This window comes from Amblyomma mixtum, chromosome 4 (assembly GCF_055824585.1).
Source record: "Amblyomma mixtum isolate Tamu chromosome 4, ASM5582458v1, whole genome shotgun sequence".
Lineage (NCBI taxonomy): Eukaryota > Metazoa > Arthropoda > Arachnida > Ixodida > Ixodidae > Amblyomma > Amblyomma mixtum.
Window position 1 is genome coordinate 147,876,260 of NC_143015.1, and position 22,037 is coordinate 147,898,296.

A 22,037-nucleotide genomic window follows, 5' to 3' on the forward strand; every position below is an offset into this window, starting at 1 on the left:
TTGATCAAGCCCGTGCTCATTTTTACTGCTACTGTGTTTTCTGTGTGTGTAAAGAAATTCAAAGTTTTCTGAATAGGGCTGTACCATATCACTGTATAAAAATACAGACATTCATGCAGAATAACGCTGTAGCAGAATGTGTCGCAGGTAAGTGAATGAAATATATACCACAGACGTGCGCGCGCACACACACACACACACACACACACACACACACACACACACACACACACACACACAGCGGACTGTTAATGCGAACCCCAACTTTATTTCAACTGATGCGTTGGTCCTTCTGAAATAGTTAAATCTGAGTTGCCTTATTTGAACATCTGGAAATGTAACACTTATTAAAAAGGCACCCCTTAATTCCAGTTCCACATAATTAAAAAAAAAAGTCTCTTTACAGTTGGAAATATAAGTTGACTGTGTTATCTGTGATGATCCACGATCCACTGGGTGGCTTTACTGTGCAAAAGAATGTGTGATGTTACACAAGCCTGCTCCTTGAGGCTCAAGGCAAAAATTCGCATGTCTTGCAAGAGAACCAAGCTTGCTATATTGCAAAACTTAAAGTAATGTAACCAGTTGTGACAGTTTTATAGCAAAAGCTGTAATAGCTTCGTCAGAAGCCATTTTAGAGGTACAACAGCAGCTGTAACACATTATGCGGGCTGCATTTGCATTTTTGCACTGCGCTGTTCAATTGTCCACCTACGAAGTGAACCAGGCAGGAACCTTTTCTTTCCTCAAGACCAAGAGATTTTAGACTGCAAATAAAATTCCCAGTCCAGACGGGAAGGCGTATAACTGGCTCACTGTGCCAGTGGACAACTCAACCAAGCTGTGATAGAGAAACACGGGGAAAAAAGCTTGCTTCCAGCTAGTGTTCGCGTTTTTCTCATGTCGTGGTTGCAGTGTCCATTGACAAAGTGAACCCGTTATGCGCCTTTCCCGTCCTGAAATCCAAGGGAGGGTCTAACCCACTTCTACCAATGTGGTCAAAACTGCGAATAAGGCTGGAGTGGCAATAAGACCCTCTAATTTGCTCAAAGTAAGCAGGCCCCAGACTGTGCCGGGAAGGATTGACAGGGGCAGTCCATGATGCTGAGCAACGCTCTGAATCAGGTATGTGTCTCTGGTCATGCACAACGCTTTCTAGTCTCGTCCAGCACTCCACCCACAAGCAACGCTGTTCCAGTCCTGGCCGCGGCACCCGCGTTTCAACCTTCCCGCTTTTTTTTGTCACAGCGCGGTTCAGGTGTCCACTGACAAAATGAGCCAGTTATGCGCCCTTCCTTTACTCAAATCCAGGGGAGGGCCTTGACTGTGAATAAGGTTAGACTGGGAACTGGGCAGTCTTATTTGCTCTGTGCAAGCAGCCCTGAAAATCTTTGAAATGTGCAGGGAACACAGTCAAACTGAGACTGCAAGCAAAAGAAGGCAGAGTACGCACATGAGCATAGAGACGTCCAACTGGGCAGTTCCCTGCGAAATATCAAAAGGGGCCTGCAGCTCCAGACCACTCAACCGCTAATTCCAGACAGCTTTCGCTGATTAATGCGCTTAGCCAGTAAGCTTAGGTCCAGTTTATTTCTACATGCGTGGTTTCCCAGCAGCCTGAGCTGTGAATGTTTGTGACAGTCTCTTGACATAAAGGGTGAAAAATTCAGAGGCTTTGCACAAGGAAGAACAACACGTGAGAAAATTTACGTTCATACCTTGAAGGAAAAAAAATCTCGTACATGACAGCCAGCTACAAAACATATTGGACAATGGTTCATAAATAAGAGGTACATTTCTGGCTCGTGACACAACCATGCCCGAATTTGCTTTCTGCTGGCGCTGCCAAGCCTACCTTTACGAAACGACGCCGTAGAATGAAAACGCCACGAGAAAAGCGACTGGCAATGGCTGCTTCGATTCCACTAAGAAAAAAGGCTTCCAATAGCTCGAACTTAGTACAGTGGGTAAAAGCAATTTCAAAGGGAGCGCCGAATGGCACTAGCATCACATTCGATTGTTATCAGTGCTGACATCAATACCTGGGCACTACGACGGTGATGTGTTTTGCTAATTCCGCAACAAGTGATGTGTAATGTGTTTTGCTAATCCCGCAACAAGTGATGTGTAAGCACAGCATGACAAGCTCACAGTCTTGCACGTTTCAATGAAGAAACAAAACAAGGGAAGACCTCTACACCACGTGCATTTTGCCTCGCGCAAATTGGTACACTAAATGAGCTGACGTTCCACCACCAAAACGCTGATGTGTTCACGATGTCTGCGGACTCGAACAGCACTACTACAACTATTCCTCCCAACGCACATCACCGACAGCGCCCGTGCACTGACAGACGCGTTCAAGCGAATGGCGCGCCAACTCCCATCAGTCTTCGCCAACTTTTCTCTCTCGTCTCAAGAAGCGTCTTCACTAGCACCACCAACACCAGCACCACCGACAGCCTCTAGACAGGCGTCCGCAAATTCCACGAAGATGGGCTCCCGCATGAGCGTGCCCAGCATGCGCTCGGGGTCTCTGCTTCCGTCCAGTTCACGCAGCAGCTGGCGCAGATGCCCGTTGCGGAGAGCTTCCAGCACGGCCTCAGACTCGCGTAGCCGGCACAGCTTCTCTGGCGGAACCGTGTCCGGCGTCGGGTACCGGTAGCCGGGCTCCGCACTCGTCTCCGGTGCCGGCGCGGGAGGCTCGACGCAGCGGCCCTCCTCCTGCTTGTGGTCCCGGTAACATCCGCACGAGCAGTAGCGCGTTCGGCAGCGCGGACACCGGTACCGTGCCTCGCCGCGACCGCACACACCGCACAGCTGGTCAGCAGCCACCATGGTCGAGCGTTTCGGCGACTCCAGTTAGATCACAGGGCAAGAAGCTGGAGAAGAAAGTTGAGTCTCGTTGAAACAGCAACGGCACGCGGTAGCGGTCTCCTTGCCGAAGCGAGATTCTACTGCGCACATGGGAAAAAACACGCACGGCAGAGAGATAAACAAAGCCTCATCTAAAGCAGTTCTCCGTTTTCATCTACCAATAATTTTTTTTTCATTATTTTCTCTACAAAAATGAAGTACTCCGTAACATAAAGCTGAGCCAGCAATACAACGCGGTCCCGCGCTCCGCACCGTCAGTCTGTCCGCACCATGGTCCGCACCGGTCGTGGTCCGCACCATAGAGTTTTGAATTACCAAGAGGGAAAGACGGCGCCACCGTTCATCCAAAAAAAGGGCTCTCTGGGCGCTGCCATATTGTTCCCTGGACAGCAGTGGGCACCTCCCGCTAGCACGGTGGAAGCGGCGAAACGCCTCCTCTCTGGACTGCTAGAAACCGGTTCCGCCGCCGGAAACAATATGGCAGCGCCCAGGTTGGAAAGGTGTTGGTACGTCTCGTACTTGGCTTGGCCCTTAAATATTTACAACTGCAGGAATACAAATACAACACAAACAAAGAAGGGTTGTTCTGCAACCAGTATGTCCTGTAATGAAATATGCTTTCTGTACATCTCAATAAATGAGCAGAAAAACAGATAGGCGTAAACGAGCAGCGAATTTGCTCATGGCCCGTGGCTAGATAGGGCTTTCTTTTCATGCGGCCAAAATAATTTTTTGCATTTAACAGACACACTTTTAGAGCAAATATTCTTTCAAAAACACTTAGCGCTTAAAATAGCTATATACCATAGTAGCTTCAGTTTGTGAAAAAACAGACATTTTGCGGGTTCACACCTTCCAGCCCCATGTCCGTTGCGTATGGTTCAAGCCATGAGCCTGGAGGAGGGAAAATTTTTTCCTTCCTCCATGGCCATGAGAAACTTGCCCGAGCCGGCTCGCCATGTCCTGGCGCTGCACTTGCAGATTTTTCAAAGAAAAAAAAAATGAATTGGGAAGCGGAGACCCCGTGTTCATGCTGACGAGTGCAACATGGTGGTATTTGCGTGGGTTAATTCATAATTCATAAAGTTGAAGTCGTTCCTGCATGCAATGCGCGGCCGCCGCCAGTCTTCGAAATGAGTACTTTGTGATTTTTAACGACGAATGCCTCCGAGACTCATACGAGAAATGTGCAGAGTGGTCACAGCAGTAGAGCTGCTCAGTTCTCAAATCATAAAAAAAAAAATTCCCCTAGTGTCGCCACAGATACACCCTTGGTGTGATGACCACTCGACACATTCTCGCAGTTGTGGTTTGGGCACGCTACGTCCTAGATGTTAAGAAAGCAGTCGCGTTGTCATAAAAACTTCTAGGGGCCATATCACGGCCGCACATACTGGGTTAATTTCACGCTATGCATGCAAGCAATAAATAGAGTACAACTAATATTGTCACAGAAGCAGGTAGGCAGGTTTGTATTTGCCACAACGTCCAAGCGCCAGCGGAAACGGCCCGGCCGGCTAACCGACTAGCGAGCGAGCTCACGGGCGAAGAAGAGCGCGCGCCAGCCTCAGTCGAGATTAGACGTAAATCGGAGAGCTGTTGGAAGATTAGCACTAGGTGCCCACGGCAAAACCACAAACGAGGCAGTACAAGGGGATATGGGCTGGGCATCGTTCGAGGCACGGGAAGCTAAGAGTAAAATACTATATGAAGAACGCCTGAGGAAATTGGACGATAACAGATGGGCAGCTAAGGTATTTAAATATTTATACAGAAGGAACGTTGACTCAGTGGCGGAAAAGAACTAGAAAACTAACCAGTAAGTATGCCGATCATGAGGATGGAGAAAGAAAGAGCATTAAACGACAGGTTAAAAACGCGGAAGTTGAAAATTGGATGAATTCAATGGAAAAGAAACATAGTGTAGAACTATATCGATTCTGGAAAAGGCAGATCAGGAAAGAATTTTTCTATGATAACTCAAGAGGCAGTGCCCTACTTTTTGAAGCTAGATCAGGGTGTTTTAGAACGCGCAGCTACAAAAAGAAATTTAACGAAGAAGATGACACAAGTGCAGTGTGTGGTAGATCTGTGGAAACAATTGAACACCTCATAACCAAATGTGATGGTATCCATCCGGATGTCGATGCAGGCACAGTCACTCTTTCTGAGGCCCTAGGGTTTAAAGATAACAATGGTCATGTAAATAAATCTGCAGTGGAAGTCAGCAAAAAGCGATTGGAGGATTGGTGGCTGAAAAGCAGAGATGTGGCATAAGGTTAGAATAGTAGGAAACCGTAGGCAAAGGTGATGGAGAATCTTAATGAGAATTGCCAACACAGTAAACAAAAAAATAATAAATAAAGAAAAGCTGAGCATGGTGGCAATTGCCACCACCCCGTTTCAAAGGGGGCGCTCCTATCCATCCATCCATCCATCCAGCGAGACTACTAGGCGGCGCCAGTAATGCGTTGCGGCATTGCCCCTCCCGGTGGAAAAAGCATCGTCCCGATGCTGCGTGGCGAGGTCAAGCAGAACCGTAGGCTTGACCTAGCGGGCGTGGAAGGGCTTCATCCGGGCGACGTGTACGACTTCCGACGGTGTTTGCCGTCGGGACGTACGAACAGTTCCTTGCGGAATCACTTCGTAGGTGACGTCGCTGAGTTTGCGCAGCACTTCGTACGGGCCGAAGTAGCGGCGCAGAAGCTTCTCGGAGCGACCCCGCTGGCGAACAGGAACCCACATTCAGACTTTATCGCCAGGGTTGTAAATTACCTCCCTGTGACGAAGGTTATAGCGTTGAGCGTCTTTAACCTGCTGCATCCGGAGTCTCGTTCGAGCAAGCTGACGGGCGGCCTCAGCGTGCTGGACGAATTGGTCAGCGCCGGCAACTGATGGAAGGGCGACATCGGGCAGTAACATTGCATCCAGCATGGTAACGGCTTCGCGACCGTACACCAAACGAAACGGGGTGAAGCGGGTCGTTTCCTGGACTGCGGTATTATACGCAAATGTTGCATACGGTAGTACGTGGTCCCAGTTCTTATGGTCTTCGTCGACGTACATTGAAAGCATATCGGTGATGGTCTTATTGAGTCGCTCAGTAAGGCCATTCGTCTGAGGATGGTAAGCTGTTGTTCTGCGATGACAAGTGCCACTGAGCCGCATAACTTCCTGGGTGAGAGCTGAAGTAAATGCAGTGTCTCTGTCAGTTAAAACGACCGCAGGGGCACCATGACGGAGGACTAGGTTAAAGATGAAAAAGTTCGCAATATCAGTAGAAGTGCCGCTGGGAAGAGCTTTGGTTTCACAATAACGGGTGAGGTAATCAGTGGCAACTATAATGTAGCGGTTGCCCAAAGATGACGTAGGAAACGGCCCGAGCAAGTCATACCGACTTGGTGAAAGGGTACTGGAGGAGGACCAATAGGCTGCAGCAGACCGGCCGGCTTGACAGGCGGCGTCTTCCGACGTTGGCAATCACGGCACGTCTTAACATAGCGCTGGACAATAGCAGCAAGCTTGAGCCAGTAGTATTTTTGTCGTACGCGAGCCAAGGTCCGTGAGAAACCTAGATGGCCGGCAGAAAGCTCATCGTGGCATGCCTGCAAAACGTCGGGACGGAGCGGCGTAGGCGGCTGGGGGGATGGCATTGATGGCACTGCTTGCCGAAGCTCTTCCCGTATAACATCCGAGATGCCTCCAACACGCGGGTGTTGCTCGAGAAAGGGCAGCTTTTGCAGTTCTTCACGTACGATGCTTCGGACAAGCTCGCGAAGGGCGCCACTCTCGTTGCCGTTCATCGGCAAGCGGAAGTCTACAGCAGTGATGTTCGCAGAACGATCAAATTGCACGAATCGCTGTTGTAGGGCACGCTCCATACTTGTCGCCTCCTTCTTAAAATCAGCCACATGTCACGTACAGGGTCACGTACAAGGCCGACGAAGATCTGTTCTTTAACGCCACGCATAAGATGGCGCACCTTCTTTGCCTCCGACATGGACGGATCCGCGCGGTTGAAAAGCCGAGTCATTTCTTCTACAAACATGGCGACGCTCTCATTTGGCCGCTGCGCTCGGGACTGTAGAGCCAGTTCAGCCATCTCTTTTCTTGCGTCGTTGCCGAATGTGCTGGGCAGCTTTAGCCGGCAATCTTGCCAGGTGGTGATGGTAGCCTCGTGGTTTTCGAACCACATCTTGGCGGCGTCTTCAAGCGAAAAATAAATGTTCCGCAACTTTCGCTCCTCGTCCCACGCATTAAACGCAGCGACCCGGTCGTAGTTGGTCAACCAGTCCTCAACATCAAATTTGTCGCCATGGAACGGCGTGGGCATACGCGGAGCATGGAAGAACAGCGGCTGGGCACTTACTGGAAGGTGAACGGGCTAGCTTGCCTCTGTAGTCGTCATGGTTCGCGGTAAGGAAACAAGGGGACCACACTCGGGAGCTAAGCCTCTCAAGCGGCGGCTGGCCTTGTGCACAGGTGTGTCCACGGTGTGTAGCGGGGCTTCGGAGGCACCCAAAAGCTCTTCGGACATGGGATGTACCCAGCAAGCTCCACCAAAATGTCACAGAAGCAGGTAGGCAGGTTTGTATTTGCCACAACGTCCAAGCGCCAGCGGAAACGGCCCGGCCGGCTAACCGACTAGCGAGCGAGCTCACGGGCGAAGAAGAGCGCGCGCCAGCCTCCTGAGCGCGACTACTAGGCGGCGCCAGTAATGCGTTGCGGCAATATAGTGGATGAAATTTGACCCCTCACGACAGAAAGTGTGTTTTACACAATTTGCGGTTGTACAAGTCGAGGAGTATAATTGTCCGCTTACAGATTCGTCCGGCGCCAAGAAATACACGCTAAATCTAATTCCTTTAAAAATAAAACCGTGGAAAGTGACGCCCTGCTCTTCAACTGCTGTTCGCGACCTGCCATACAGCACAACACAGGAGTGCATCGTAAAGTTTTGCTCCCCGAATGACACCCGAAATGTATGCGCATACAGACGCAGTCGCAGGACGCGCACAGGCATTGCGTTTCTCGGGCGTATCTCCGTGGCCGCGCCTGAAGCGGAGCAAGCCTAACCGCCAAGTCTGCTCGGGCAGCCGAGGAGTCCAGCCAGAGTGCAGAAGCCTCCTTGCTTGCTTTAAAAAAGGACGTTAAGACATCCCGCATTCTTTCCTTCCTCCATGACGTAGTCCAGGGTTAGTCGAATGTAAAGATCGCAATAAGTATGGTTCTAAACGCTACAGCGAGACAAATCCGTAGAAGTCCTGACTTTCGTAGGGGCGGGATGAAAGTTACTCTCAGTTTCAGAGGGTATTTGGAACGCAAGATAATACTTGCTTATGGAAGTAATATCTAGAAACAAAAGAATGAAGGCCCAAGATACGCATACAGAACATTTTAATCAGCGTGGTAAAAACGTCGATGAGCTTACAATATTATTTCTCAAATCAGGGGCATTCAAAGGCGCATACCAATCTCGTCTGCGAGATGAAAAGACGGCGAACTTTGCTCACACTGGCGTCCCGTCCCTCAGAGCTCTGCGCTCGAGTCATGCTGATGCAGGCGACGAGTCGTTGATGGCAGACTCGAATCCCCGAAAACGGTCGGAAAAGGATGCCGGCAGATCATCCGGAGGTGTCGTGCTGTTCGATGCGCACATTAAATCCTGCACAGTGGGTGCGGATCCTGAAGTCGCCGTGGATTCTAGGGACGAGTGGTCAAGCGCCTGGGCGTTCGCAGCCATTTCTTGTTAACTGCTCTCCGTTGTGTCGTCCTCCTGGCAGCGGCTGATACTGGGCCAGGCAGCTGACAGGTCTGGTGGTGTCGTGGTTAGTAAGGTGGCTTGACCATCGACACATCGAGGCTCATCACCTTCGGGCAGCACGAAGTCATTTCGGAGACGCCGTCTCATCCGTTGCTGCTCCTATGGCGAGACGGAGACTGGATGATCGGGTGGCAATGGTAGAGGCGCTGCCTTCGGCGGTGGGACCGCTCCCAGAACCATCGGATCTTGATCTTGCAAGGCAGTCGCCGAAGTCTCCACGTCCATGCCTCTCGAAGATGTTGCGACGTTGCTGGGAGAGATATCGAGGGGAGCAGCCATCGCCGCGACAAAACATGGCGTCTTTGTCAGCACCGCTGCCCCGTGCATGATGATGTTGCGTGCCCCGTGCATGATGATGATGATGCCCTCAGGCTTAATGGCGCATAAGCACGGCAGGGCTTGCCTGGAATATACTCAGGCATTCGCCGCGTGCATAACGGATTCAGACGCACTCATGTACAGAGAGTTGAGTTCTTGGGCAATTTTGTCTTAGACTAGAATTTGTACAAAATAAAAGACAGGAGAGAAAAAAAGCAGTGAATTCTCATTGAACAATTGATGCTCCTTTTCTAACAAGAGAAATAATTTCTTCATCTTCCACATCCTCTAAAAGGCAGGTAATCCAGTGACGTTGCCGGAATATCTTCGAGTCGAGTCGGTCAGTGCGCCATTTTTTGAATGGTAGATTAGCTTAATAATAATAATAATTGGTTATTGAGGAATGCAAATGGCAGAGTATCTCTCTCACATCTCGGTGGACACCTGAACCGCGCCTAAGGGAAGGCAGGAAGTAGGGATTGAAATAAGACAGAGAGGAAGAGGTGCCGTAGTGAAGGTATCAGATCCCTCGCCGTTGTTATGTGCCATTGAGCCTGATGACATCATCATCAACTGCGACCGCCTGTGAATCTTCAACGTGCACTGACACCGCACAGCACACAGGCGCCTTTTTAAGGCGGAAGCCTTTAGTGCCTCATCGTTGTAAGCAGCAGTTGTCGAAAGAAATGTCACGCTTTTCAATTGGTCGAAACGGTCGTGACGTCACAGTGCGCGAATTTCAAACGGGGCCAATTGTACTTTAGCTACTAAACACGCTACAGCAGAAATACTTCTGCACAAACCGAAAGGCGCAGTCACTACCAGATTATAAAGGACAACCTAACCCCCTCCTGGACGCTGACATAACAATAGCGGAAATAAGAGCAGCCCTCCATAAAATACGCACGACATCCGCCCCGGGAGAAGACGGCATTAACAATAAGACACTCAGAAATCTAGACGACGCTTCCATTACAGCCCTCACGGATTTTGCGAACGAGTGTTGGAGGGAGGGAAAACTCCCAGCGGCTTGGAAACATGCCATCGTTAAATTCATCCCAAAACCGGGCAAAAAGCTCGCGCTCGAAAACCTCAGACCTATTTCGCTTACATCTTGCATAGGAAAACTGATAGAGCACGTCATACTAGACAGACTCCAGTCTCACATGCACAAAGAGAATTTATATCCACACACTATGATTGGCTTTAGACCACATTTATCAACACAGGACACGATGCTCAGACTAGCAAACAAAGTCCTATCTCAGGAGCAAGAAAGGAGCACCAGGGCAATCCTAGCTCTAGATTTAACAAAAGCGTTTGATAACGTCAAACACAAAGCAATCCTAGAATCTCTTTCACCGTTGAATGTGGGCGAAAGAGCGTTTAACTACATCAAGGACTTTCTCTCCGAAAGAACGGCTAAAATTCAAATTGGCGCAATCATATCCGACACCTTCAGTTTAGGAGACAGAGGAACGCCGCAAGGATCGGTCCTCTCCCCCTTCTTATTCAATATAACCCTCATCAAAATGGCACACGCACTCGAAAAAATCCCAGACCTAGAACACTCTTTGTACGCGGACGATATCACCCTTTGGACCACCAAGGGAAGTATCGCCACAATACAAGATACGCTACAACAAGCGGCAGATGTAGTAGTAGAGGAGGCACAAGCCGCGGGACTCGCGTGTTCTCCCCAAAAATCTGAAGTCCTCATCCTACACCCAAAGCGTCAAAGGAAAAACAAAGCGCCTGAGATCAAAATATACGCGGAAGGGGCAGCCATCCCAGAAGTGGAAACACTAAGAATCTTAGGAATGCTGATACAGTCAAACCAAAAAAACGACACGTTAATTAAGAAACTGAGAAACACTGTCAACCAAATCTCCTTCCTCATCAGACGCATCGCGAATAGGCGAGGAGGAGTTAAAGAAGCCGAGACCAGGAGACTAATACAAGCCTTCGTTCTTAGCAGAGTTAACTACACTACACCATACGTCACCCTCACAGTAAGAGAAAGAGACGACCTGGATTCTCTAATTAGACAGTCCTACAAAATTGCGCTCAACCTCCCACGTCATACTCAAAATGAAAAACTATTGCAGTTAGAAATTCATAACACCTTAGCGGAAATGATAGAAGCACACCTCACCGCACAATATGAAAAACTATCAGGCACTGAAACGGGACGTTTCATCCTAAAGAAAGCAGGAATACAATATGAAGGAATCCGTACACACACCTTGCCAATTCCAAGACACGTGCACGAACAGTCCCTCTTCTGCCCAAAAACATGCATCCGCACTACGGTACGGACAGAAGAAAGGCTAGGGCACAAAAACTTCACGAAAGATTTTTAGTTCAGAAAGACACGGCGCACGTGGACGTGGCAGAACATGCGGACAGAGACGCCTTTTCTCTGGCAGTTGTCGATCATCGAGGTTCTTCCCTTGCATCGGCGACAATAGATAAAACAAAATTTCCGGAGGAGGCCGAAGAAGCTGCCATAGCTTTAGCCATTACCTCCACCACTGCCAAATACATCATAAGTGACTCCAAAACAGCAATTCGAAATTTTGCCAAAGGAAGGGCCCACTCAGCAGCCATCAAAATCTTACAAAAAATCTCCAATACCCGCCAGATAACATTGATCTGGGTCCCCGCCCATTCGGACCATCCTGGAAACGAGGCGGCGCACCAATTTGCCCGAGGATTCGTGGTTAACCGGGAGGTGCGCTACCCCGAGCTTAGGTCGGCCAAGGAGCGAATGACAACCTACAAAGAAATTACTACCCACTTCAAGAAAGAAAGACAGATCTTCCCAGAACCACATAAATCCCTCAGTAAAACACAACAAGTCAGTTGGCGGCAGCTCCAAACAGACACATTCTTTAATCCATACATGTACTCCATATGGTTCCCGGAGCAGTACAGCCCCGTCTGTTCTCTCTGTGGGCACCAAAAGGCAGACACACCGCACATCCTATACTCATGTACTCAAGACAAGCCATCGCACAGTCTGCAGCTCTCTACCCAATCTCAGTGGGAGGCCGCGCTGCTCAGCTCGGACCCGGAGGTTCAACTTCGAGCCACAGAGCGAGCCGAAGAGGTCGCCGAACGACATCGTCGGTCGGCCACCTGGCGTCCGGCCTAGAAGAGGAGCCCACCGCGGGGAAGGGAACATGACCCCAATCCGCACCTAAGACCTCTTCTTTAATAAAGTTTACCTCCTCCTCCTACTAACCATGCAACCAGTTAAAGAGACTGTATGGTGATGCTCCAAGTAAGTGGGACTGAGCTTAGTTAACTGCTTACTTAACCAATTAGCCTAATTAACCTTTCTAGTCAGACCAGATCAATAAATAAAACCGAGAAGGAAATTGGCCGAGCTCGGAAATCGAACCCCGGTCTCCGGAGTGCGAGACGAGCACGCTACCACTCCGCCATGCCTTTCTTTCTTTATTGCATTTTCACAACGGGTACAAAGAAGCAAAACTTGTCAGCAACACTTGCACTGACACGGCAGGTTAAAATTTTTTCAGTTCAACCAAGTCATCCAACACATTTAACCAATGGTTTGGAATGAACAAAGGCGCGTCTACTGAATACGGTGTCTTCGTTCACTCCCATCTTCCTCCCTTCCCGTTACGGCGAGGTTTAGGTGTCCACAGAGATATGAGAGACATATACATTTCCTTTCCTCAAAAATTCAGGGGGCACTTTGACTGTCTAAAGTGGGTAGAGGCGGAAGCGTTTTCCGCGCCACCTTCGCTGTTTCTGTGGCACTGGTGGCGTCACATATATTTGAGTACTAATTACTAAGTGATGACAAATCACTAATTAATGGTTAATCACTGATAAATGCCTGAATACTAATTAACTGCTAATTAATGACGCTTAAGCTTCGCCTTTAGGAGGGGAACGCGACAGCGCGTTGTAGCGCTGCCAGGGAGTCCACGGAACGCCACCACCCGTTCGGCGCGCTGCGTTGCCCTTTGAACGGAACGCTTTTGAGGAAAGGAAATGGCGCAGTAATTCTCTGTCATCTCGGTGGACACCTGAACCGCACCGTAGAGGAAGGGAGGAAGTGGGAGTGAAAGAAGATAGATAAAGAGGAGCCGTAATGAAGAAACTGAAAATTGTATTTGAGGAAAGGAAATTACGCAGTAACTGTGTCACAAAATTCATGGGGCACTTTTTTGACCTAAAGTGTGGTCACTGATGTGTGGTTAAGATGTTAAGCTTCGCCCCTAAGAGTGGAACGCGACAGCGTCTTGCAACGCTGCCAAGGAGTCCATAGAACGCCATCGCCCATTCGGTTCTACGCCTCGCTCGTCCGTAAATTGGTTTTTGAGGAAGGGAAACGTATCTGTCTCTCATTTGTCGGTGGACACCTAAACCTCGCCGGAAGGGAATGGAGGAGGATGAGAGTGAGTGAAGACACCGTATTCACTAGACGCGCCTTTGTTCATTCCAAACCGTCGAGCTGGCATGGCGGAGTGGATAGATGCTCGTCTCTCACGCCGAAGACCGGGGTTCGATTCCTGAGCTCGACCAATTTCTTAATCGGTTTTATTTATTTATATGGCCTGACTAGTAAAGCTAATTAGGCTAATTGGGTAATTAAGCAATAAACTAAACTCAGTCCCACTTGGAGCATCACTATACGATCCCTTCAATTGGTTGCATGGTTACTAGCCAAAGTACAATTGGCCCCGTTTGAAATTCGCGCACTGTGACGTCACGACCGTTTCCACCAATTGAAAAGCGTGACATTTTCTGTCGACAACTGCTGCTTACAACGACGAGACATTAAAGGCTTCCGCCTTTAAAACAAATTTATCGACGAGCAAGGCGTAGAACCGAACGGGCGATGGCGTTCTATGGACTCCCTGGCAGCGTTGCAAGACGCTGTCGCGTTCCGCTGAGCCGGGTTGGTTGGTTGTTTGGTTGCGACTGAGAGAAGGACGAAAAGGAAAGTGCACGGGGCCTGCCTGCCGACTGGTTCAAGCCGAGCAACCACCGCTGCCACGTGCAGAAAGAAGAGAGTTGAAAGATAAGGAGAAAGAGAAAAAGTACCGACGATTACGTTACTTCCTAATGCGAAATTTGAGCGCAGCAAATAAGCTGTTTCACCTTTTCGATAGATTGAGGCAAAGAAATCGAGCAACACATGTATGCGCTATCACAGAATTTTTTTTTTATTTTTCACACGTATTCCTTTAACAAAGACTCCACTAACAGTTCTTGACAGTCATGAAGGAAGCTTTGTGGTCGGAGAAATAGACTGATATATGTTCGACTTGGTACACCAATGCTTGATTCTCAAAGACGAGATCTATACAAGTGCCTCGCGAGGTTGTCACAGCCGTGGGACGCGTTACGAGCGAGAGGAACGGGATGTTCTCCCGCATAAGTGTTAGGAAATTGCTGTTTGTCTTTATGCCAACATTAAAGTCCCCCACTACTAACATCGGTGTGGATCGATGGACGGTTAATGCGAGTTGCAGGAAGTGCACGACGTCTTTCGTGAGTGCGGTAGGGGCGAAGTAGGCAGCTACTACCAGCAAGCCGTTGGGCAACTTTGCGGCGCACAGTTCGCCAACTTTTTGTGACGTGCCAAACATTTCGACTGGTATTGCAGAGAGACCTGTGCGCAAGTAGATAGGATGGATGGAAACAACTTTATTACACAAAAAAATCTTCCAGGGTGGTCCCCTACTGGTCCAGGAGTCCACGGGCTTGTGCTTCGCGTAAAGCCCGATCCACTAGCCATTTCTGGCCGGCGGGCTGAGCGGTCCGTAAAGCAGCCTCCCAGGAAGAATGAGTGGGATTGGGGATGGGGGATACTGCCTTTGGGGAAGGACATTCCCAAAGGTAATGGAAAAGTGTGGATTTGGGCACGCCACAGGTGTTACAATCAGGAGGAAAGGTGGGATGAAAGCATGAGAGGCGGTGGGGTGAAATAAAGCAGCCTGTCTGTAATTGCCGCCATGTGGCGCTGGATAAGGGCGACAAGGTACTGTGGGGTGGTGGCAGTGTCATGCGGCTGAATTTGTAAAATGTGGTAATTTGGTGATATGTAGAGAGGACCGAAGGGGCTTCTTGCGCAGGGTTGGGTGCCTGATCCTCCGGGGTCCGGGAGGAGAGTTCTCGGGCCAGCGCATGAACGCGCTCATTACCGGGGATCGAGGCATGCCCAGGGACCCACGACAGAGTAACCGTTCGGTCGAGAGAGGTGGCCGTGGTAAGAATACGGTGTGTTGCCGGAGTCGCCACGCCCTGTAGGTAGTGGCGGTACGCGGCCTGTGAATCTGTGCAAATTTCTGTTATATTTTTGTCAATGATGGAGTGGGCCAGAGCAAGTGCGATGGCGGCTCCTTCCGCCTCTGCAGGCGAATTAGTTCGAATAGTGGCAGCGGCCCCCACTGTGCCGTCTTCATAGGCTGCGACTGCCGTGAAATATCCTGGTTTAGAATTTTGTGCCGCGTCGACATAAAGGATATCGGAGCGGTTGCTGTATGTTTTCGTGTAATAGCTCGCTCGTGCCTGCCGCCTACCGTGATGGAGACTAGCACTCATATTGCGCGGTAGGGGCTTCTGATATATGTGATCCTGCGTGCGCAGAGAAATCATGTAAGGTGTAGGACTTGTTGGGGTGGGAATTGGTGGGTAGATAGCGACTCCCGCCGCTCTGTTGTGGTCTCTGCGAGCACCACAGCAGTATAGGAAATCTATGATTTCGAGAGGCTCTTCGGGATCCATCCAGGTTTCAGCAAAGCAAAGTACAGAGGAATGGCGCAGAATGTGATCGTGGTGTACGTCCTTGGCATGTGCGGCAAGGGAGCGTAAGTTAAGAATGTGGTTGTGAATGATGAATCAAGTGCTGCCAGCGAATGACGCGTCCATTGGCTGTCTGCGTGTGTTACTGATGTGTGGTTAACATGTTAAGCTTCGCCTGTAAGAGTGGAACGCGACAGCGTCTTGCAACGCTGCCAGGGAGTCCACAGAACGCCATCGCCAATTCGGCTGTACGCCTTGCTGGACGGTAAATTTATTTTTTGAGGAAAGGAAATGTATCTCTCTCGCATATCTGGGTGGACACCTGCACCTCGCCGTAAGGGAAAGGGGGAAGATGGGAGTGAACGAAGACGCCGTATTAGCTATACGCGCCTTTGTTCATTCCAAACCATTCAGCTGGCATTACGGAGTGGCTAGCGTGCTCATATCGCACTCCGGAGACCCTGGTTCGATTCCCCAACTCGACCAATTTCGTTCTCGGTTTTATTGATTTATGCGGTCTAACTAGAAAGGTTAATTAGGCTATTTCATATTTATATTATTTATTTCTATCCATCGTGTTCTGTTATTAACCTGTCAATTGTTGGAACTGTCTAGGATGTTCGACACAACGTATATGAAACGAGCAACGTCTTACTGAGTGGGGAAGTGCGTGGTGGTGGAGGGAACGCGGCTTCGTACTTATCTGTTTTTTTTCAGCAGCGTCTCCTTCCGCGGACGCTGTTGTCGCTGCGGCGCGCGTCTTTCTTTTCTTTTCTTCTGACTCTTCATTCTCCTCATATGAAACGAGCAACGTCTTACTGAGTGGGGAAGTGCGTGGTGGTGGAGGGAACGCGGCTTCGTACTTATGTTTTTTTTCAGCAGCGTCTCCTTCCGCGGACGCTGTTGTCGCTGCGGCGCGCGTCTTTCTTTTCTTTTCTTCTGACTCTTCATTCTCCTCTATATTAATTAGGCTAATTGATTAATTAAGCAATTAACTAAACTCAGTCCAACTCAGTTGCAGCATCACTATACGATCCCTTTGATTGGTTGCATGGTTACTAGCCAAAGTACAATTGGCCCCATTTGAAATTCGCGCACTGTGACGTCACGAGCATTTCGACCAATTGAAAAGCGTGACATTGGGGGCGGAGCTGGTTACGAGGCCTACGCCGACGACGACGCGAAACCCAGGAACGGACGCCAAAGAGCTGCGCTCTAAAACAGAGAGAGTAAAGACGCGCGTCGCAACAACCGCGTCCGCCGAAGCGGACGCTGGTTGAAAAAACAGATAAGCCGCCGTAGCCCGAAGGCTGCAACTCCCGCTTAGAGGCGAAGCTTAACATCTTAACCACACATCAGTGACACAAGCAGCAACACAAAGCTTAAGGCTTTCGCTTCACCGCACTTTAGGTCAACAAAGTGCCCCCCCCCCCCTCGGAATTTTGCGTTCCGCTTCCATCGAAACGCGGCCGCCGCGGCCGGGTTCGCACACGGGTAGTCCGGCTCGGTAGACGAGCGCCTTAACCACTGAGCCGCCGCGGCGGGTACGAAATGAACAGCCAAGGTTTGATGTCGAGATGTCGCCACAGATGCACCCTTAGTGTGATGACCACTCCACACATTCTCGCAGTTGTGGTTTGGGCCCGCCAGGTCCCAGGCGTTAAGTAGTCGCTTTGTTATAAAAACTTCTAAGCCTCGCACTATGGCCATACAAACTGGGTTAATTTAACGCTATGCATGCAAGCAAGAAATGCAGTGCAACGAATAAAGTAGGTCAAATTCGATCCCTCGCGCCAGAAAATGTTAGTCTTAACACAGTTTGCGGTTGTATAGGTCGAGGCGTATAATTGTCGGCTTACAGATTCGTCCGGCGCCGCGAAATACACGCTAAACCCAATCCTCTTAAAAAATAAAACCGTGGACAAGGATGCCCTGCTCTTGAACTGCTGTTCGCGACCTGCCATACAGCACAACACAGGAGGGCATCGTAAAGTTTTGCTCCCCGAATGACATGCGAAATGTAGGCGCATTCAGACGCAGTCGCAGGACGCGGACAGGCATTGCGTTTCTCGGGCGTATCTCCTTTGTGGCCGCGCCTGAAGAGGAGCAAGCCTAACCGCCAAGTCTGCTCGGGCTGCCGACTTGTATAGACCTCTTGCATTGGCCAGGGGGCGCTGCGAAAATGGTGCTAAAGAGCGCCCTCTGCCTTCGGCTGGGTAGTACCGGGCTCAGGCGTCTGCTTCGGAAAGCGCGTTGGCAGTACGGACCCACGACTTTCGCTTGTGCTTTGCCATGGCCTACAGCGAATATCGGGCGCCGAAGATTTTTTCAGGGCTGGCACGCTTTGTAAAGGGAAGAAATTATGCAACGCCAAGTACGTGTACTCTGTTCAAGAAATAAGCGGCGAAGTTTCAGCGCGGTGTCATTCGCAAGTGAAGAGAGTCGCGTACGAAGTTGAACTTCATGTAAGGTCTGCACGCTTCGAGATTCAAGCGCACCAACGCGATGAAATACTTGCAATATATGAATTCGCAGCAGCTCTAAACAGACATGTATACGGGACTGCTCGATCGCACGACGGTACACGCCGCGCCAGCACCGGTCTTTCAGCATGCCACGAAACTGTGGGCCTCCTGCAGTCTTTGCTGACTGCATCTCGCTAAACAAGTAGTCATGCCTGCTTTGTAGTAGCCACCTTCTGTTCCTTCAGCAAATGCTAACATGATGCAATGCATATATGAGCTCGCAGCCGAATAACGCTGCAGCGCGAGCTCGTGCGCTGCGCGCTTGATGTCGTTTTCTTGCTGTATTAACACGTTTTGCCGGGCTAGTTGGTTAAGCATCTTGAATAAACAGCGCGAACGAAGACGAGCACAAAAGGCAAGCGCTGTGTCGTCCGTTTTCTTGTCTTTTGTGCTCGTCTTCGTTCGCGCTGTTTATTCAAGATTCTTGATGTAGCTTTTCATCCTTAAAACGACCTCGCTCGAACACGTTCGCTGTTATCAGTGATTCCGCGCTGCCACGTACGTGCTGGTTTGAGGTAGACAATGTGCACATTTCACTCTCGACGCTGGGCTGCTCGTAGTGCGCAGCGAATTCGCACCCCCCCCCCCCCCCCCATTTGTGGTCATTTGCACGCACCTGGCCACCTCACCACGTTGCACCGGTCGAATCGTCAATTGTCTCAGTGGCCGCGGGTCTCTAGTCGTGAACCACCAGCATGCCTGCTGATATGCCGATTTATTTGCCTTAATAGTGATTATCTGAAGTGAGATGTTGACATGACATAATTATACCATGCATTTTTTTTGGTGCTCTTTGCTGTGTTGTGCATTCCATTGATATGATCTCTGAATTATGCTGTTCGTTTCTCACCTTTTGCTGCTTGCTCTGTTGCGCATTCCCTACTGTTTGGTGATTGTCATGGTACACTTTTTGCTGCTTTGCTGCTTGCTTGGTCCTATATAGGGATGTACCAGACAAGTTGTGTTGTAGAATGCATAAATTCTCATTCTACGCCTGCATATGCGGCTGCTCGCTAAATATACATTTTTTGAGAGAGGTAAGCGCCAAAAGAAGACGAACACAAGGAGGATGAGGCCGGCTGTAGACCGCGGGGAAGATTGTAGGTACATATGAGGGATGACTGGTATTGTTTTGCTCGTTACCCACAAAGTGGCTTGCATATGCTGGTGTTCGGCACTGCATCCCACGGTTTGCCGTCCGGACTGCATGTGCAAAAAGAATGAATTTCAGCAACGCAGATAACCAAACAAACATCAAGGGAGGCGAAGCAGCCAGCACAACGCGAAGGTTCGCTTACTCAGTGCGTCGAACTGCAGCTATCCAGCGCGCCCGGCGCTCCGCTTCGTGAGACCTTGAAGGAAAACGGTGGAATTCGATATTGGGATTCAGACCTTCTTGCTCGTGGCAGCCCACGACGCAGCAGTAACGACGGTGATGCTTTTTCGAGACTGAGCGAGGCCTCTCGGGCGGATTGGCGTCGCCGTTTCCTTCTGCTGCCTGCATTTCGTCCTAAGGCACACGGAGCGTCGGTTTTCTAAAAACTAAGCCACGGCCGGGCCGCGGCGTGGTTGGTCACAAGTGACGAGCCTTGTCGCACTCACAACAGAGCAGAAAAACGCGCGAATCCAAGCAAAACGCAGGCTAGAAAGGTACGCCGCCACAGCCAGCGCTCACTACTACCCAACCTGGTACTACCCAGCCAGCTTTTCCTTGCTGCCACCAGGCGCCGCCACGTTACCTCAAACTCCAGCGCAAGATGCACAAGCCTCCATGCTGACTTTAAAAAAGGACGTCAAGACATCCCGCACTCTTTCCTTCCTCCATGTAAAGAACGCAGTAAGTACGGTTATAAATGATACAGCGAGACCCTTGCAAAATCCTTAGAAGTACTGACTTTCGTATAGGCAGGATGAGAATTGCTCTCAGTTTCAGCGGATATGGAAGGCAACTTATTACGTATGCAAGTAATATCTACTGACAAAGGAATGAAGGTCCAAGACACACAGAACATTTTAATCAGCGTGGTCAAAACGTCGATGAGCTTACACTATTAATTCTCAAATCAGGCACATACAAAGGCGCATGCCAATCTCGAGAGTCTACGAGCCGAAAAGACGGCGAACTTTCTCACACATGGCGTCCCGTCCCTGTGAGCTCTCCGCTCGAACCATGCTGATGCAGGCGACGAGTCGTTGATGGCAGGGTCGAATCTACGAAAACAGCCGGAAAAGGATGCCGGCAGATCAGCTGTAGGTGTCGTGCCGTTCGATGCGCACATTAGGTCCTGCGCAGTGGGTGCGGGTACTGAGGTCGCCGTGGATACCAAGGAGAAATGGTCAAGCGTCTGGGCGTTCGCAGACATTTCTTGTTAACTGCGCTCCGTTGTGTCTTCCTTACAGCAGCTGGTGCAGGGCCATGCCGCTGACAGGCCTTGTGGTGTCGCGGTTAGCAGGGCGGCTTGAGCGTCGACACATCCAGGCTCATCACCTTCGGGAAGCACGTTCCGTTCGGAGACGCCGTCTCAGCCGTTGCTTCTCCTCTGGCGAGACGCAGACTGGATGATCGGGTGGCAATGGTAGAGGCGCTGCCTTCGGCGGTGGGACAACGTCCAGCACCATCGGATCTTGATCTTGGAAGGCAGTGGCCGAAGTCTCCACGTCCATGCCTCTTGAGGATGTTGCGACGTTGCTGGGATAGATATCGAGGAGAGCAGCCATCGTCGCGACCAAGCATGGCGTCTTTGTCAGCACCTCTGCCCCGTATATGATGATGATGCCTGCTCCGTGCATGATGATGATAATGCCCGCAGGCTTAATGGTACATAAGCACGGCGGGGGATTTGCCATTGTGCATAGCGGATACAAACGCACTAATGTACAGAGTTGAGTATTTAGACAATTTTGTCTGAGACTAGAATTTGTACAAAAAAAAACAGAAAAGAAAAAAACAGTGAATTCTCACTGAACAATGGACGATCCTTTTCTATCGAGAGAATTTCTTCGTCTTCCACATCCTCTTAAAGGCAGGTAATCTAGTGACGTTGCTGGAATATCTTCGAGTCGAATCGGTCAGTGCGCCATTTGAAATGGTAGATTAACTAACTTTTAATAATAATAATAATAATAATAATAATAATAATAATAATAATAATAATAGTAGTAGTAGTAGTAGTAGTAGTAGTAGTAGCAGTAGTAGTAGTAGTAGTAGTAAGGCCAATTTTTTTGCCTACACTGGCTACACTAGTGTAACCAGTGTATTATGATACACTTGCTACAGTGGTGTAGTCAGTGTAGATAAAAAAATGGCCCTAATGATTCGTTATTGTTGAAAGGAAATGGCGCAGTAACTGTCTCACATATCTCGGCGGACACCTGAATCGTGCCGTTTGGGAAAGGAGGAAGGTGGGAGTGAAAGAAGAAAGAGAAAAAGAGGTGTCGTAGTGGAGGTCTAATTTCGACCCCCTGGGGATGTTTAACGTGCGTTGACATCGCACAGCACACGGGCGCCTCTTGCGTTTCGCTCCATCGAATCGCGGCCGCCGCGGTCGGGTTCGAAGCCGGGTACTCCGGCTCGGTAGATGAGAGCCTTACCACTTAGGCGAAAGCGTTCTCCCCTCCACTTTGCCTCTGTTGCACTGGTGACGTCACCACTGGATGACGTCACACATAATTAAGTTGTAATTATTAAGTAATTACAGATTACGAAT

The 22,037-nt window shown here is 49.8% G+C and overlaps 1 protein-coding gene across 1 annotated transcript; it reads right to left on the reverse strand.

Annotated features, from left to right (window-relative positions):
• Positions 1 to 248: 248 nt before the first annotated feature.
• On the reverse strand, positions 249 to 3,686 carry LOC149348691 (zinc finger HIT domain-containing protein 3). The gene has a single exon (XM_089588268.1). It carries the CDS (start codon positions 2,836 to 2,838, stop codon positions 2,416 to 2,418), a length of 423 nt encoding a protein of 140 aa, XP_089444394.1. The 5' UTR covers positions 2,839 to 3,686; the 3' UTR covers positions 249 to 2,415.
• Positions 3,687 to 22,037: the final 18,351 nt, after the last annotated feature.

Excerpts from the sequence above, each read along its gene's own strand:
- LOC149348691 (XM_089588268.1), bottom strand. The coding sequence starts at position 2,838 with ATGGTGGCTGCTGACCAGCTGTGCGGTGTGTGCGGTCGCGGCGAGGCA.